The 18,852-nt window shown below is 40.3% G+C and overlaps 1 protein-coding gene across 2 annotated transcripts in view; it reads right to left on the bottom strand.

Moving 5' to 3' along the window:
• Positions 1-680: 680 nt before the first annotated feature.
• dgkd (diacylglycerol kinase delta) overlaps positions 681-18,852 on the bottom strand; it is a gene marked incomplete at its 5' end in the record, with an annotated part of 29,761 nt that continues 11,589 nt past the window's right edge. Inside the window, 19 exons of one of the 2 annotated variants that reach the window (XM_083695711.1) lie at positions 681-2,200; positions 2,413-2,543; positions 5,957-6,074; positions 6,192-6,311; positions 6,435-6,527; positions 6,668-6,779; positions 6,904-7,058; positions 7,231-7,365; positions 8,170-8,283; positions 9,993-10,100; positions 14,237-14,333; positions 14,755-14,865; positions 14,983-15,079; positions 16,463-16,591; positions 16,736-16,888; positions 17,026-17,293; positions 17,467-17,566; positions 17,731-17,825; positions 17,942-18,026. In XM_083695711.1, coding sequence (XP_083551837.1) covers positions 2,111-2,200; positions 2,413-2,543; positions 5,957-6,074; positions 6,192-6,311; positions 6,435-6,527; positions 6,668-6,779; positions 6,904-7,058; positions 7,231-7,365; positions 8,170-8,283; positions 9,993-10,100; positions 14,237-14,333; positions 14,755-14,865; positions 14,983-15,079; positions 16,463-16,591; positions 16,736-16,888; positions 17,026-17,293; positions 17,467-17,566; positions 17,731-17,825; positions 17,942-18,026 — 2,311 coding nt within the window. In that variant the 3' untranslated portion in view covers positions 681-2,110. The remainder of the gene's footprint in view (positions 2,201-2,412; positions 2,544-5,956; positions 6,075-6,191; positions 6,312-6,434; positions 6,528-6,667; positions 6,780-6,903; positions 7,059-7,230; positions 7,366-8,169; positions 8,284-9,992; positions 10,101-14,236; positions 14,334-14,754; positions 14,866-14,982; positions 15,080-16,462; positions 16,592-16,735; positions 16,889-17,025; positions 17,294-17,466; positions 17,567-17,730; positions 17,826-17,941; positions 18,027-18,852) is intronic. The other variant, XM_083695712.1, reaches the window with a different exon arrangement.

Below are 18,852 nucleotides of genomic sequence, written 5' to 3'. Positions count from 1 at the left end.
TTCCCAGATTGTAAAGCAAACCAAATGTTGCTCACCCCCAATCACTGGGACAGATCTACTTTACAAACAGGACCCAGGGCACACTTTGGGTTCTCCACAACTACTACTTTAGCAATGAAATAGCCTACCTTTTCCAGTGGACGTCTGCTAAAATGAAGGACTTGCACCAAGCTGTGCTATTGATCTTTAACTAGATTCCAAATATTGACACACCTCAGAATCAGTGGCCAGGGTAGCATTTGTGTCTACAAACAGTATTTTGTTGCCCAAAGAGTTATCTATGTTTAATCATATGCGTCAGATAAAAATTTACTTCTGTTGAGCAAGATTACTGGTTTGGTAGCTATAAAGCTGTAAATAAGAAAAAACTGTTAAACTGCCACCATTCCACAACATGGCCAGGACACAATGCTCTAAAACACTGCTTAACATTGCAGTCTTGAATGCAATCCTGGGAGGTGTATTCAGTGACATTAAATGTTCTAAAGGTTGAAGATAGAAATGTTCTGTGTAGAGTTAACATGACTCCTCTGTGACAACCACTCATAAATGTTATACACAATTTAACAAAATACATTCTGTAATGTTGTTGAATCCTCCTCAATAGGCCCCTGGTGATAGGATAGCCTAGAACGACACAGGACATGACACGCACATTAACATACATTTTATTACAGGATGATGGTATTTCACTGTACAAAACCGACATATTTACAGCCCTGGGTCAGGCTTATGTACAAAGAAAAGAGGTAAAGCATACAGTATTATTTCTAACTTATAAATTATCAATAAATACTGGAACAGCCAATAGACAGTTTCCCAGGGGTTATCAAATCTGGACAGGCAGAGAGAGGAAACAACCCTGAAGGTCGTCAGGAGTCAAATGATACGACCACAAAGAATCCTTACACAGAGCAAGACAGGACATATACACAGGACTGATGGGGGGGGGGGGGTCTGAAGACAGCATTTGTAATTTATTATATACTTGATACCAAAGAGTGCAAAGACATTCTCCACACGTCATGAGCCCTAACTGATATGTGACAGCTAGGAGATTAAGGCATTGTTGAGTTTGGCAGTTCCTACATGGTGCATCCTTTGTGCTCCGTGACTAAATAGGGTCATTACATTTGTCCAGCACAGCCTCACATTCTACTGTAGGTAGTTGACAAATTGTTATCTGTATAAAAGGACAGGGAAAGTTCAAGGACACACAGAGAAAGCAATAACACATACAAGTCTGCATCTGGGAAAATGCTGGAGGGAGGCTGGTTTGATTCAGTTGAGTGATACATTGATTGTCACTGCTTATCTTTAATACAGACTGGTTTTTGGGAGCATATTCCCTGGCGTCCCACGTCATCTTCTAAATATCCTGGTTCAACAAAATGTTAACTCTGAGACAACATATCTAGTACAATGCATATAAGAAATAAATATATATATTTCAATACAAAAATTCAGTTTGTTTCATATTTCATTTCCTTGATCCAGTCAGTAGAAATGATGGAAACCTGCTGTCCCTGCCTATTATATTCTCTTGCTGGTTCTATACCTCCTGTCACTCAGATAACAAACTCATCTTTCCCCATGTTCAGTTTCTAAGCTCCTGAATGTGTCAATGTTTTAAAAGTACATTTGCAACTTGGTACAATATCAATTGGGGCCAGCTGAATCTGGTGTTGGTTTGTTGATCAGGCATTCTGGGTAGATGGGTTTGCTATAGGCTTTGTTCCTGATTGTCAGGCCTAAGGGATTCCCTATAGTATTTTACCTGGTGTTAGTGTTCTAATTCTAAACAGCCTAACCAAATCCCATATAGAGAGGTGTGGGTCTTAATTTACCCCTTCTAACCCTCTGTGCAGTTGGTTGCTCATGTATTCTGATGCAGAGATGGGATGTGAAGGCACTGTATAATCTGATTTAATTACTCAAATCCACATTTGAGTTAACTTGAAGGTAATTGAATTGTCCTGTTAGGCTCGGTATGTCTGGGTCCAGTCAGGTTGGTCCTGTTAGGTTAAGGCTTGGGAGGTATGGCTGGGTCCAGTCAGGTTGGAGGAGTGGGTCCTCCTAGGGCAGCACACACAGGCATACAGGAGAGAACCTAGGCCTCGCTGGCAGTGCTGCTGCGACTCAACTCTCTGATTCCCTGCAGGATACGCTTCATGTGGCCAACCTTCGTCACCCCCAAGTCCTGCGATGAGTTCACACAGACAAGAACAAAACACACATTGACCCAAATAGATCTCGATCTCTCTCTCTCTCTCTCTCTCACACACACACACACACACACACACACACACACACACACACACACACACACACACACACAAGCCCCCAGAGAAGTGAAATATGAGAAAGCTCTACCCCAGCCCCAAAAAGGTCCAACAGTTGTGTGAGCAGTACCTTAAGGTCTCTTCTCTCCAGGTGCAGCAGCTCAGCGCCGCGAACATCGTGCCCGATAAAGATCTCCTTATACTCAGTGAGACAAATGAGCTCCAGCCAGGCGGCCACCTCCTCTGTGCCCCACTGGTGTACTGCAGAAAGGGAGCTTCAGAGACCCGAACCATAGACACACCTCAGTGCTTCAGAGGCCCAAATCATACATACACACCCCAGTGAGAGCCACCTCAACCTGCCACAATGCCACCCTCTATGGCACTTTTTGCACTCTAATGGGATGTAATGGGAAGTACAAAGCCTCACCTACTGAGGGACTATGGTGGCACATAGAAGGTTGTGATGACTTCAAAAATCATTTATCTTGATTGTCGAGGAGGGGTGAAATTGATTCAATACCGTCCTAAAAACACTCAACCTTGAGTATTAAAGGACTCATTTATGTGAAAGTGGCAGGAAGGGTTAGGGTTAGAGAGGTAGAGAGGAACTACAAAAGGAAGTTCCTGGAGAAACTTTGTGGGCTAAGTGTTATTTTGGTAGTTGATACAGTTAAAAGATGGTTTGGACTACAAATACCTGTAGTCCGATAGATAATTAGATAGATACAGTGGGGGGAAATAAGTATTCAACACATTTCTATTGGATTTAAGTCTGGCAATTGACTAGGCCAGTACAACACCTTTGTTTTTTTCCTCTTGAACCAAAATCCCACCTGATCACTGTGAGAGATTAGTTAGCGTGTTCAATACTTCTTTCCTGTGTCATTCCCCTTTATTGCGCACAACCTTTTTTTATGGATCGGAGTTGTTACAATTTCTTTAGCTGTGTAGTTTTATTGAGTTAATACCAATGTCTGGTCTAAATTTCATGTGAATAGCTGCAATGTAAATATGTTGAATAAAAAAATTGTTGAATACTTATTTCCCCCACTGTAGATAGATAGAGAGAGAGTTGTACTTAATGTTTAAAATGACTAATTAGTATCAAAAATCTGTATAGAAGTTCTTTAAGTAAAGGCAGTCAGTACACATTTTAAAGTTGGAGTGAGTTGTCAAGCTTAAAAGAAGAAAAAGGAGATGCATTTTAAAATGTATCCTAGGAACCCAATGGTCCTCATAGAAACACATTTTGAAGTTGAACTGAGGTGTCAAGCTTAAAATATGAAAAAGTGGATACATTTTTAAATGTCCCCATTCAGAGCGAATGGCCTTAAGAATGAATAGAATTTCAGGCAAATTCGAGTACAGCTCAAAAAGTATAAATGTGAAAGTGAGAGTAGGATGGTCAGACGGTAACAAAGTAACCAGTAACAAAGGAGCTTACTGTAAATGGCCTACTAACATTCCACCATGTTAACCGGATGAGAGCTTTTGGAGATACAAAAAGCTAACAGTTTAAAAAGTTGAATATGTATCAGAGCTTTGATCAGGTTGATAATTTTGAGTTTTTGAAACATTTATTTTAGTTGGATTGGTGTGAATAGCTTGAAAGGTATAAGAGCAGCGGTTGTCCAAAAACTGCATCTTTTGATTTCCATAGACCTCCATGTTAAAATGTGGACTTTCAAGTATGAATAGTTTAAAAAGTATAATGACTTTCAAAAACTTGAATACAAGCAATGCGAGTTAGAGGTCTCTGCCGTTTTCATGTTATATTGGTGTGAAACGCTTCAAAGTTGTTTTGAATAATAATAATAATTATTAATAATAACAATAATAACAACAACAACTAGAAAAGGAAGTTTCAGTAGAAGGCGGAGGAATTTAGTGACATTGTTCTTTGAGATATCTTCAAGTAAGATAAATACATTATGTTAACATTAGTTGGTTTGGTGTTCCTAGCTTCAATGGTGTAAGAGCAGTGGGGTTCTAATTGCTAAATCTAAAAGAGCCTGGGGGTAGTTCAGTGGAGTGAGAAGAGTAGAATGTTATATATATATAAATTTTATATATATATATATATACACATTTTATATATATATAAATAATCTACTATAACACTTATCTACTATAAGTAACTACTAAGTAACCTTAAGTTATACCTAACTAACCCAACAGTAAATAGGGAAAAAAAACTGTAAAAAGGTATGACACATTTTGCTAGAAAATTGTGCCCATTGTGCCTCTGGGGGAAAGATGGCACAGAGGAGTGACATTATGGGGGACACTGACTGCAGTGGCCACTATGGTTGAAAGGGGTGAGCTGTTTCTCTTTTTGCAGCTGCTGCGCAAGAACAAAGTGAGAGACCTTTGAGATATCTTTAAGTAAGAACAATGAAAAGTAAGCATACAGTGATCATTTATACCCAATGGAATGCTCAGTGTTAAAAGTATGCATTCAAGTTTTAGAAAGTTTGAGCCAGACTACACATTGCACAGTTGAATTGGTGCGCCCAGAGTGTTCTGGGTGTGCCCATCTTAAAAGATGAAAGGGGTAGTGTATGCAATCTAGCCCTGCTAAGTACATTTAAGCTTACTAACCCAACAGTGAAAGTAATTTCTTTACTTAAGTTGTTGAAGAAAGAGATAGTGATAGATAAGACAGTGAAAAACAGCAGAAAAGGTATAATAAATTATTTTGCCATGTGCGGGACTTGAACCCAGTTCTGTAGGGCTGAAAGGCAGTGTCATAATAATTAATCTCAGAGAGTTCTTGAATGTCAGCTGCTGAAAATGGCGGTTTTAAACAGCATCGGCCGAAATGGCGTGTTTTTTGTGTCCCACTGCAAAAACGCTGGTATTCCTGTCTTGCTGGTTACACTAGCTATATTTCTAGATTAGATTGAATGGTGGCATCATATTTGGTTAGTATATTTGTAAAAGACAGAGCTAGCTAGCTAGGGACATAAGACACTTGGCTAGCCAGCAAGATAGCTAGCTAGCAAATTTTTCGCTAGCAATAGTGATATTAGCTATCTTCCATATGGCTGTTTTAAAATCAGTGAAATGGCATTTGTCAGACTAAAGGCAACATGAGGTATTGAATTTACAAGTGTTATTTTGACAACATTTGCACAATTCAGTGTATAAAATTATTATAGTTATTTAATGGCCACCATTAAATTAATTTTGAACTCCATGTAAAACCAATAAGACTTTTTGCAGTTACGGGTTATTACAGGGTTTATAATTTATAATTTTCTACACATTGTAAAGTTGGTTTGGAGGGGTATGAACACCTCTGTGTTAAAATGTGCGCTTTTTAGTGACAATATTTTATTTAAATTTCATTTTTTATTTATTTTAAGTATAAGTATCAAAAGTTGAATACAAGCAACTTAAGTTAGACCCCTGCCTCTATGGTATGTTTTGCATACAAGCTGTAGGAGTAGCAGCAATGAGCAGCTTCGCAAGCCCACTAATAATAAGTATGAGCAAAAACAATAGCTGGACTTGCTGAAGCAAGCCTACTGGTAAGTAACTGTAATATCAAGAGTTAGACTTGCTTATGCAAGATCACTAATAATAATAAGTGAAAGTAAAAAATGTATGAACAAGAACAATAGTTGAAGCAATCCCACTAGATAGAGAGAAAGATAGGCAAGGAGTACCTGGCAGCGTGAGGGTGGCACAGGCTTCCTTGTTCTTGTTGTTTTTGTCTTTTTTGAACTTGGGGACAAGGCGGAACTTGGCACTGCGACTACGCTTCGAGAAATCAGTTAGGTGTCCCTGCAGATAAACAGACAGACAGACAGGTTAGACTGATGGCTGAGGCAGACAGTGAAAGGATACATGGCTAGTGTGTAGTACTATATGTATAAGATAAAAGTGGCGGGCAGAATATACCTCATCATCCCCTGGTTCAATAAGCTGGCACAGCCAGGATATGTCTGCTAGCCTGCGCAGCTGCTGGGCCACACTGCCCAAGGCTCCACTCAGCTGCTCCTTCTGAGGAGGGTCCAACTGCTACGGAAACACACTCAGTCAATTAGAGGATCAGAACATGAACACAGCAAACACTCAAGCAGCCACACCCACACATGCATGCACTCTCATAGAATGTCATGTACACTGGAGTTTTGAGCTTACCAGGCACATCTTGCCAGCTAGAAGCAGCTCTGTTTCGCTATGCAGTGCCTTCACATTATTGACCATCTGAACCACAACACTGCAATTGAGACCCTGTGCAAAGGGGACACAGATAAGTCGTACATATAAATCACACATTGAAACCTCTGTATAAATCATTTTTAACAATAACCACAGATGCAGAGGAAGAAGTTGGTTTGCTGTTAAAGATGGGCAGAGGCCACCCCACGTACCCCCGTGCTCTTGGAGTTAGCGTAGACCACATCCATGGCCTTTGAGCTGGCATTGACTGCATGGGCCAGTTCTTGCTCCATACTGTGGTGAGACTGGGCTATTTCTCTGATACTGAAATCACACAAAGACCCAGTTAGCTTACATCTTAAATACTGTACCTCTTCTAACTGAGAAGATGACATGTATGAGCTTACAGTATTATTGTACACGTTATTGTACAATGCGAGTGTCTTACCTATGGATGAGGGCACCAGCAGCCTGGCCAAAGAGGTTTATCTGAGAGGCCTCTTCCTCTGAGACAATCTCTGGCTGTAGTGCATGCTGGGGCTGTGGGCGGGGAAACTCACACTTCTGCTTATCTTCCCAGGACTTCAGCGTACTCTCAAAGGCCTGGAGCAAGAACATGACAACTAACTTCAATTCATATCAAAACTGTAGATGATACACAAAACATAATTAGGTATGTTTAAATTTGCACTTCATTGTGATGCATCTGGTGAATGAGCCTAAGTTATCTGAAGGTAAATGATTTATCTTTGTGACCTCAGTTGGGTGTACTCACCCTGTCTCTGGTCAGGGTCTGGGTGCGGTTCTTGTGTATGATTTTGATGTACCCTGGGGGCTGTACCCAGGCCTCTCCGTCTACCTGCACCGGTACCCCCTCATCACCCAAGATGGTTATCTTCACAGTGCGGCACTACAGGAACAGAGACAGAGGAAAGCATTGGACCAGATAATCATGTCCACCCATCTAAGTCTGAAGTCTCATTCTTTTAACTCATCCGGTGCTATTTCAGGGAGATCTGTATGGCCAGCTGTCTATGTAACCTGTCTGGAGCTGATGGGTCAGGGAAAAGAGGTCATACAGGTAGGTCAACATAAGAGTTTGGTGTCCCAACAGCCATTGAAAGTAAATAAAGGCCTAGATCATAGAGGTGGGGCTGTAATGATTCTGACTGGTGTATTTGAATACTATTGCTGTGTTTGGCATATTGTGCTTGCGACAATGTAGTGAATAGAACAGAACAGTCTATTTGTCCATGAGTGTAAAGTTATATGTAGGTGTCCCACATGAATGAAAGAAGAGTTTTACTCCTTAATGTTGTTATCTCGTGGGACCAGGAGAGTTTGTTTTCCGGAGAGCCTCGCTCAGCGGAAGATAAGACAGGGACTAGTAGCTCATTATCATTATGAGGATAAGGTCTCACATCTGCAGCAGCTAATTATTGACTTGAAACCCAAAACCTGTGTTCTAACATGATTTAGATTCCTCCCATGAGAAAAGACCAATCAGTGCAACGCTAAATCTACAAATGCACAATTAATTATTCTTTGAAAATTGGCTGATCCATAACATTCTCCCAGGTGCCCGTCTTGTCTACTGCTTTTGCACCTATTTTGTCTGCGCTTGTCTTGTCAATAAAAAACATCTTATACTCTGAAGATCCATCGTCTGATCCTTCATTATTGGTCACTTTGAGTCCTTCAGAGGTCTGCTCACCTGAGCGATGCGATGATGCTGCAGGTTGATGACCCGTGATACAGCCATCTGCATACTGCCAAACACAGCCACTACCTCCAGGATCTTATCATCAAAGGAAGGTGCTGTGAATGTCTGCAGGAAAGAGACCATTTCACTTAAACAATCACACAGGAACACAGCAAAGGTTAATCTTATTAATGAGTTAAAGTTATGTAACAGCACCAGGGGATCAATCAATCGACCGTCTGGCAGGCACGCCGCAAAAACCTAGTGGCCACTCGTGCTACCGTTGTAATTTGACAGCAATGATTAGGCTGCACAAAGTTGTAATGATTAACTGTGTCCAACTAATATAATTGTGCCGAAATATTTATAAGTACATATCATTTGTATCATTATTATTAATTTACTGTAATTGCTGCACAATTTGTGATTGGTCTACCACATGGATTTGACCCCAAAGAAATGTGTATATAAAGCATTGAAAATTTGTGAGTCAATTTCTTTCAATAGTTCAAACTGATCAGTTGTGTGTCAAAATGCTGCCTTGTTGTGTTTATAATTGTACTAATCATACTGGTTTCATGTAAGATGGGACAAACTAAGTGATGTCGCCTATTTATCTATGGCCTGGCTACTTATAATGCCCAGGTAATTCAGCGTGTCATTTCATGTTGAGGAGCTGTGCTAGCATTAGCCTATTGGTAATGTAAGTATTTGTCGTCTCACATCTCAAATTGTAGGCATAGGCATTTTTACTGTACATTAGCCTACACATCATTGAGTACACCAAAGTTGGCAGCATCGTTTCTCTCTAATGACTCATGAGTTTGCCAGTCCCCAGGTTTGTGTTAGCCTATATTTTACAACAGGTTAATTTATATTTTTTCTACATCCATTTGGTGTAAATATGCTTTTAGTTATGCAGTATGTCACGTCTTCAAATATATCCATAGCATTTACATACCTGTTGAGACAATTACAGTGAAATGCTAATCAAGGTTTGATAGAACTGAGGGACGCTGCCATGAGAAAACATCATGAGAGGAGATCAATAACTTGTCAATCGTGGTTAGTGATGGAAAATATTAAGAAGGCTTATTTGGCTATTCTGTGATACTTGGACCATGTTTTCTGTAGGATGGCAATTTACTTCAGATGATGATAACAAGTGGATAATCACTGTACACATCGTGGGCTTTCTATAAGTATATGTTACTGTCATCTCGTGATTGATATGCTTTGGATTAAACAGTTAATTAATTTCTCAAATCATTACCATTTGAGTGAACTTCGATTGCAGTACTCAAGTTTCTCACATTAGCGAACGCCTATACTTTTCTGACTAGGCTGCATTGAGAATAAAAGAGATTTAGTAGGCTACATGGGATTGACAATAAATTGGTTGATGATTAAATAACATGAAATATCGTGGCCATATTGAAACTAATCGCTTGGTTTATTTTGAACACGAATTTTGCTCGCGCGTTCTTCTTGCGTTGTTCTAGACGAGAGCGAATACTGAACACGTTTAGTGGGCGGGCGGACACATGGTGATCTATGAGACATGCTAGACCGAATGCAAAAGCAACACATCTGCTAAGCGAGGTTCGCTTGAAGCAGCGTTGTTTTAGGCTTTGAGTCTATTTTCCTCGGCAGCGAGAGCGTTGCAGAGACGTAGAAGCAGAAAAATAAGCACATAATATCAAATATAAATTGACAAATAATCTCAAAAATCACCCTGAACACACTGAATTTTCACATTTTAAGCATGAAACTGTTAATGGAACTATGTCGGTACACTCGTTTCAGCGTTGGTGTAGTTTCGGCGTTACACTTACATCATCCTCTTTAGTGCCACCCCAGAAGTTGGTGCCTCCGGCATAACTGGGGATATTAAGAACAGCGATGCCCTGAAGACTAGGCAGAGGTATGGGTCTACCATCACACTGAGGGCACAGAAACACAATCAATCACACAGTAATAGAACAAAATTGTGCAGAACAGTCACAAACATCCACAATCACAACTGCTGTGTGATGGGATGATAGCATTCCATTGCTGTGGACCCTGACATCGTTTCACACTGGCTAGTTTTGGCACCGTTTTGGGAGATTTCATGGGATAACCCCGAAAAAAGCTGGCCCTGGGCTAAAGTCTGTAATAGCACACTACAAAGTGCAAGTGTGAACAGTTTGTTAGCCCCAGGCTAAAGGAGCTCTCAGCCCTAGGCTAAACGCAGTGTGAAAAGGCCTAATCTGGACTTTATTCACCATGCTTCCCTGTTCCTATTACTTTACCCAAAAAATGAAAGAATTTTAAATAATACATTTTCTTTCATTGAGCTCCCCCCAATAACTCCCTGGGCACTTAAAGGTGTACACACGTACATGGTATATAATTGTTTTGAACTCCCCCAGACGGTTATGACGGTTACAACGGTTATATGCATGACGATCGACCGATACGAAAAAATTCCATGATCGTCACATCCCTAAACCCAACATTAACACACCAGACATAAGAAACGCACTGGATATCATATGGCTTTCCTCAAGGCTTTTCCTAAGTAATTTACAGGGTGATTTTCATTGAGGTTTGAGCAAGACCTGTGCTCTAGGCCAATTTTCAAAAGTGACGCTGTGTGCACAATTGACAACAATCATTTTGTCAAAGTCAATGTGCACGTGGAGTGACGATATTGTGCACAAACACTTATGCACTCCACCTGCGCCTGGCTCGCAGAGAGGGGTGTGTTGTCTTCACAAACAAATATGCGAATACAATATTCTCACCTCATGCCTCAATTTGCAAAAAGACGTATGCACATATGCCCCTTGTCAAGTTTTGACCAGGGTAGGTTGTGGTACACCATAATGGCATTTAAATTTATGTCGCCAGACAAAGACACTACCCAGAAAATATAATATTAAATTCTATATTATTTCAATACTACATGAGAGGTCATGTGTTATGACATTTTTATCATGGCTGTGATGTGGTCACAGCCTTGATAAAAATGTCACAACACATGGACTTGATTAATACCGAAACCAAACGATGGTTGATAGTTCCAGAACTGGTTTCTCAGGAAAATTGAATGAACCTAAATGTTATACATTGAATACCAACGGGGAAGGGGAATGTGATCAAAGCTACAGTCATGAGAAAAAATTAGGACACCCTATGAAAACCTTTGTCTTCTTCAACATATTCAAACATATGGACATTTGATATTCATTTGAACAATATTGAAAAATTGAGGTAATATAACTAAACAAATACAACTGAAACAAATTATTTAAAAAATGATTGGTAAAATGTAATTAATAGAAATGCAATCTTCTTGTGAGGAAAAAGTTAGGACACCCCCACATTTAGTTCCACTTAAAATGCCTAAAATTATAATAAAGAGCACCACATCAGGTGCAAATGATTAGAACAGCGTTACAGAGGATTTTGGAGGAGCCTGTCCTATTTAAACCTCAGATATTTAGTTTGGTTTGCTCTTGATTGTTGAAGTGAGTTGCATCACCATGGCGAGATCAAAAGAGCTCTCTGAGGCCTTCAGAAGAAAAATTGTAGATGCATATGAGTCTGGGAAGGGATATAAAAAGATCTCCAAACTATTCGAAATTGGCCATTCCACTGTCCGGAAAATAATTTACAAGTGGAGAACATTTAAAACCACCACCAACATGGCCAGGTCAGGCCGCCCAAGCAAGTTCAGCCTAAGAGCTGACCGAAAGATGCTTAAAGAAGTCTCCAACAATCCCAGAATGTCATCACGAGACCTACAGGTATCTCTTGCCACAATTGATGTCAAAGTACATGCATCCACCATAAGAAAGAGACTGAACAAGTTTGCATTACATGGGAGGTGTGCAAGGAGGAAACCCCTGCTGTCAAAAAAAAACATCAGGGCAAGACTAAAGTTTGCCAGAGAACACCTAGAGAAAGACCAGAACTTCTGGAACAATGTGCTTTGGACAGATGAATCCAAAGTTGAACTATTTGGGCACAGTAAGAGTAGACATGTTTGGCGCAAAACCAAGACAGCATTTGAGAACAAGAACCTCATACCAACTGTGAAGCATGGGGGTGGAAATGTCATGGTTTGGGGCTGCTTTTCTGCAGCAGGGCCTGGTCAGCTCACCATCATAGAATCCACTATGAATTTTGTATTGTATCAGAGGGTGCTTGAGGAAAATGTGAGACCATCTGTTCGAAAGTTGAAGCTGAAGCAGATGTGGACCATGCAACATGACAATGACCCAAAACATTCCAGTAAATCTACCAAGGAATGGCTCAAGAAAAATAAATTGAGAGTTCTGGAATGGTCAAGTCAAAGCCCGGATCTTAATCTTATTGAGATGCTGTGGATTGATTTGAAACTGGCTGTGCATGCAAGACACCCCTCGAACATCACACAGCTGAAAGAATTCTGCAAGGAGGAGTGGGAAAAACTTTCTCCCAATTGATGTCAGAGACCTGTAGACAGTTATAAGAAACGTCTAATTGAGGTTATTTCAGCCAAGGGGGGCAATACTAGCTATTAGGGCATAGGGTGTCCTAACTTTTTCCTCAGTAGGAATTGGCATTATTGTTAATTTTTCGTTAAATAAATGATTACAAAGTTACATTTTCATAGTTTTTTGTTCAATTACATCCCCTTTATCTATAGACATTGTTAGAAAGAAGATAACATATTGATATGTCCATATTTTTAAGAGAATAACTTAAGATTTTGGGGGGTGTCCTAACTTTTTCTCATGACTGTAGATGGCACGTACATGTTGCCTGCAGTCTGTGCCGCACACATAGTGGCTTGTGCTTGGCAGTGATCGACACAATGTTGCGTTCATTACGTCTGGCTGGCTAGCAACTAGCTGGCTACGAGCTGGATTAAAAGTGTTGAGAAGCACCCAACAACATTTACATAATTCATGTAGCTGGTTTGCTACCTAGCTATCCATCTAACATGGCTAGTAGCAGTAGTAGTGTGCGTTTTGTGTCATTTATATCGAAAATCCAATTGGACAATTTTTTTCCTATTGGAAATCAAAAGTAATCCTAATCCTTTTTGATAAATCTTGAAGGATTTTGTTACTCCAGTCAGAATCATATTAGTTTTTCATAATTGAGAAGTTCAGGAAGACAGGGAACTTTATAAGGGCGCACCCCCCCGCTTGCACAGCTGTTAGTGCATTTCATGATAAACGACTGTTAGCATTGCAATTTGAAACAAACCGACACCCCAGTCCACACTTGCTACAAACAAACGCCGATTTATGACAAATAACGTTTGTTTAATTTCGTAATGACTGCCTGTGATAAACTGTTTGATGGGAACTTGAAAATGTCACATTTTTTTAACCAGCTAGCTAACTGTAAGCAAGCGTTTTGATAATTATCTTGCAATGTAGATACAGCACACACACTGACATTAATGTAGCTGTAGCTAGCTCATGCATAGTAAGAGGCAGACCATTAGCTACGTGGTTAGGGGACATTAAATTCCCCATTTATCAGATTTTAGATCCAGTCCTATAGGATTCTAGAATTTAAATCCTGTTAGATTTTTTGACTTTATAATCTTTTAGATTTGCTTTAATTGATATCCTATAGGATTTTTTGACAAGGGGAGCCTTTTCTTCGCATTAATTCAGGGTTTATGTAATTCTTTGCTTTGAATTGTTAAGTCTAGCAAATGCGTGATTTCATTTGAGTTTTCTGACCTGGATTTCCCCCTTCCAAGTCAGTCCATTGTAAAGCGATATTAGTGAGGCGCACAAGTTATTTAAATAAGGCCTGTCCACCTCTTGTTGCGCTCACTTCTGCACAGAAATGCAGCATAGTAAGGTCCGAAATAGCTTCTCAATACAGAAAATGCGCACATATGTATGCTTTTATGTTTCTTTTTAAATCACCCTGATAGTCATCAAAAACTTGAATAAATTTGCAATTGACTTCTTATCAGTCACAATCAATTCAATAATTGCTGTCATCTAGGGGCGAGGATCAGTGTTAGATAGAGACTCTTAAGGCTCATTTGACCCAAGATGGCTGTTCAGAGCTCTCCTACCTCCAGCAGCACCCTTTGCTCCAGGTTCTTGTAGGTGCGGTGCAGAAGCTCCTTAGTACCCAGAACGCTGTACCACATCATGTTCTTCGTGCGACTCCTGAACACAGATCCACAGCTTAACACAGTGACTGAGCACAGTTGTACACAACCAAAATACAACACAAACAAAACATGTAACACAAAGAAACAGAATTTTGTGATCATCATACAAACATTATGCTCTTGGTGTAATGGTGTGGCCCCCCTTATATGATACAATCCTATAGGATAGGTCCCAAAATCTAACAGGATTTAAATCCTAATGGATTTGATCCTATAAGATAGAATCCTAGAAGAAGATAGGTTCCAAAATCGAATATGATTTAACATAACCATAGGGTTTTACACTTTACACAGAGATGCACACACAGACATTGCTTTTATAAGGTGAGCTCTGGAAGTTAAGTTTCACAAACAAAATAAATATGGTGTGTTGTTAATGAGTTGCGGTGAGCACCTCCATTTCTTTCCAAAGTTACCTGCACTTCTCAGGGTGCTCGTCCCTCTTGTTGTTAAAGTCCAGGGAGATCTTGGCATCCAATCCAATTCCAAAGTAGTTGTTCATCACACATTTCTCAGTGTAGCAGTCACTGAAAGAAAGTAGAGTAAAGGTGACATGTCTGGGGCAAGAAATTAAAAGGATGATCATGAGGGTAGCAGGAAAAGAAGACAGGTCTTGCGAAAGTGAAAGCTGATTTGGCACTCACAAGGTGTCTGGGTCACAGCTGAAGGGGTCAGCATTGACCAGCAGTCTGCTGATAACTGAACTGCTGGAGAGGGAGCCTGAAATCCCAGCCCTGAGACCTGAACACACATGACAACACATTATAATCAACAGTGGTTGACAGAGCAGAGCCTCCTCTTTAGGGGACCCATTATGACACATTCATTACAGGTCTGTTGACAGACTTCTGGGTTGGTAGTTATCAAGCCTCTCAGAGTAGGAAACAGCTTATAAGTGATTGAAAATTCAGAGAGTGATGCACAATCGTCCCTACTTTTACGCATATGAATAAAAGCAAGTTATCAAGACTAAAAAGTTCACATAATATTAATGAGTCCTGAAGCTGGAGCTGTCCTAACTTGTTATGAGTAGGCTATGAGTTACATGGCAGATGGCTGCATGCATGGTGCACACATATTTTGGGATAAGAGAGATGTTTTACATGGCATCATTTGTGTTACTTGCCCATCTATTGGAAGGTCTTTTGTGCTCTCTGGAGAAATTAAAATAATCATTGCGCTTTTTGGTGACAGGAAAATGCAGCAGTCTAAAAGCTGAGATTTGGGTCGATCACAGACAATCATTGTCCCTTACGGTGAAATCAACTGGGACGATTTTGGTAAAACTTGGTGAATGATGCGTCTTGCCATACAGATGCAGCATTTACATAATTACACTGATTAGCCTAATTTTGACAAACTATGGTGAAAGATGTGTCTTGCCATAGAGATTGTTTAGGAGTTTTGAGGTTACGCCAATTCATCATTAAAATGTCATAATAGAGTGCAGTGTGGAGAGCTAGGAGTGTAGCCTAATGCAGTGGGCCGAAAATAATATTTTGAGAAATCAACGCAAAGCTGTAAGAAGCAAGACTGATAATGAATCATGGGGAGTTACTTTCCGGTGACTCTTTAGTCTGGCTAAAAATGCTGCCGTAGGAGTTTAGCCTAACGCAGACCTAACAAATTTGGGAATAATATTTTGTGAGTGAAGTATGCTGTGCAGCATAATTTAATACCAACACTTGGCCTATATCAATATGAAACAAAAGTTGTGTAACCTAGGTTTATAGCCAGTTGCATTTGTAAACAAATAATGTGCCTGTGAAAATATTTTGTCTTAGCCTTTTGTGTTTGAAGTAAAGGCGTCTTACATCAATAGATTTAGTACGATAGTAGCATATGGCACCCAAATAATTTCTCTTTGGTCAGAGAAGGTGATCGCACCAAGAGACATCGTAAAACATTTATGAATAAATGTCTTCATTCCCAGGCTTCTCCATCACTCTCCTTTTATGGAGGGGTGCTACATAATTTGTGCGTGTAAGAGTGTGCGTAAGAAGCTTTATAATGCACTCCCACTGCCTACTCTGAGCTGTGAGTTTTTTAAGTAATAACTGTACTTTTAGCGTGATTCCTCTGAGTCATTCAGAGAGGCTTGATAACTATGGGCCCTGGTCTTACTTGGGTAGAGGATCTTGGTGTTGAGCATAGGTATGTTCTCCCTACTTCCTGTCTGGGCAGGAAGTGATGCTGAGCTGCCGATTGACAGGCTTCCCTTGCTGATGAGCTTCTCACAAGGAGTCTTGGAGACTGTGGGATCAGACAAAGAAAGACATGAAACACCAGGTTGACCTCCCAGAATCAACAAATAAAGACTAAACATAAACAAGACTTCATCACAGGTCAAAACAAGGTCTTTTAGTTTCAGTTAAGAAATTCAGCTAAACAGTTCACCTCTGCGGACTGGACGGCACCTAGTGCTGTTACAGGCATTTCCACTGTAAGAAGACTGAAGAGAGAGCTTATCCTGCTCTTCCTCATCCTCCTCTTCCTCGTCTGCCCCCAGAGCAAACACTTCCTGAGTCTGCGCATTCTGCTCATCCACAGCTGAGAGACAGACAGAAACACAGTTCTTAGAGTGAATTGAGCAACAAACATAGATGTGTTGAATAAAGGTAAAGATAACCTTCCTATTGGGCATGCATGAAACAAAAGAAAAGGTGTAGCTAGGCTACATTTATCACCTTTCTCAGTGTGTTCGATGATTTGCCTGATGGCTTTCTTCAGGCTGTTAGCTCTGAGCATTAGCTGTTCCCTGGGCTTAAAGATGGCTGATGTGGTCCTAGGGGAGCAGGGGGCCGTGGGTGCAGGTGGTGGGGGGACCAGTACCCCCTCACACTCCTCCTGCTCCTCAGCAATGGTGGGAGGTGGGGCAGGCATGGTGGTGGAGGCCTGGGCCTCTTCATTGAGAGTCTTAAGCAGTGAGTCCAGCTTCTCCTTCAGCACTCCACACTGGACCAATCAACACATGTCTAAGCCACTGGTGTATCAATTAGAATCCCCTAGCTCAGAACCACTACACCAATCAGTGATGTCTATGTGGCTACATCACTATTCAGAGCTGCTTCAGTGCTCAACCATATTTAATTATATTGAACTGTTAATCAAGAATCTTTACAGCTTACCTTCTTAGCCATGGCCTCTGACTCCTCTGAACTCTCAGTGTTCTTTTCATAAGCCTTCCCTACACGAGCCACAAAGTCCTTTACTGTTTCACAGAGCACCCTATGAAACACACAAACACAAGCCTGTCAGCTTCTCAGAAACCTACTGAAACACAGTTAGAGAGGATCGGAGACATTAACAGGAGGAAACACACAAGAGGATGTCCAGACTAGATTTGCAATAAGAACATAGCTAGGAGAAAGTGATCGGACCAACAAACATACTTGGCAGAAGAGATGACGACAGAGTGTTGATCAGAGGTCAGAATCTTGGACAGGTGAGCAGCAACCGAGTCCTCATAGGTAAGAATCTGCTGAACCTATGGCACAGGCAACAGTCGGAGGTTATGAAGGTCAAAAGCAAGAATTGATTTAGAGACATAGTAGAATTCAGCTGAAAAGAACAGGAAGTGGCATCAATGACCAGTGCCTGTACCTCAGAATCATCACTGCAGTCCTCTGTTACTGTGGAGCTGGAATGCTGCCGTGGGAACTTAGTCTCGTACACCATAATACTCCACCTATCGAAAAAAGAAAGGCGAATGATAACTAGAAAAGGAAGTTGCAGTAGAATCTTTGTGTGCTTGCTTAGCTTGCTAAAAATATTCTAATTATTGGTAGTGGACTAAGTTTAGTGGCAGTTCTATCTTTGAGTTATCTTCAAGTAGGATAAATAAGCTTTAGGTGACTATTAAAACCCATGTTGAGTGATACAATATGAACAGTATCAAAATTATTTCTTCAGCATTCACTTAACCCTTTAATGCCAGATGTTGCATATCGGAAAACATGTCTTTAAACACCTGGTAAAATGTCTGTATGCGATCAATTCACAAAAGGAAAGTACTGTCTTGAACAATAGATCCTAATAAACATGTTTTGCCGGTTGTTGTAATTACACCAGCATGTTCTCTCAGAAAAATGGCGGAAATCAAATTTCTGTCTCGTACGTGGTGAAAAGGGTGAGTTTCTGAAATTCAGCGATGCCAGAGTAATGTTTCGAAGAAAAATATTCATTTTCGGGGAAGAAATAGTTACTTGCATATATGTAACATCAGCAGTTAAGGACTGTAATCATCCTTTCATGCTTTGCATAGGCATTCATGTAAAATTATATTTGTGGGGCTCCATAGCTGAATGAAAATTTACATTCAGAGTCTGGATCTCTTTATCACACATATGTATGTGTGTTAAATGCCTATATTTGTCAAAGAAAATATCCACTTTTTTGCATTAAAAAAACCTGAGAAATTAATAAATGCAACATTGTATAACCATTGATATAAGTGTTGAATTATATATTTTTTTCCAGAAATGTGTTATTTGGGGTCTCCTTGGGCAGTCATA

Source organism: Argentina silus (genome assembly GCF_951799395.1).
Source record: "Argentina silus genome assembly, chromosome: X".
In the NCBI taxonomy this organism is placed as follows: Eukaryota; Metazoa; Chordata; class Actinopteri; order Argentiniformes; family Argentinidae; genus Argentina; species Argentina silus.
This window is presented reverse-complemented; position numbering and strand designations above follow the sequence as displayed.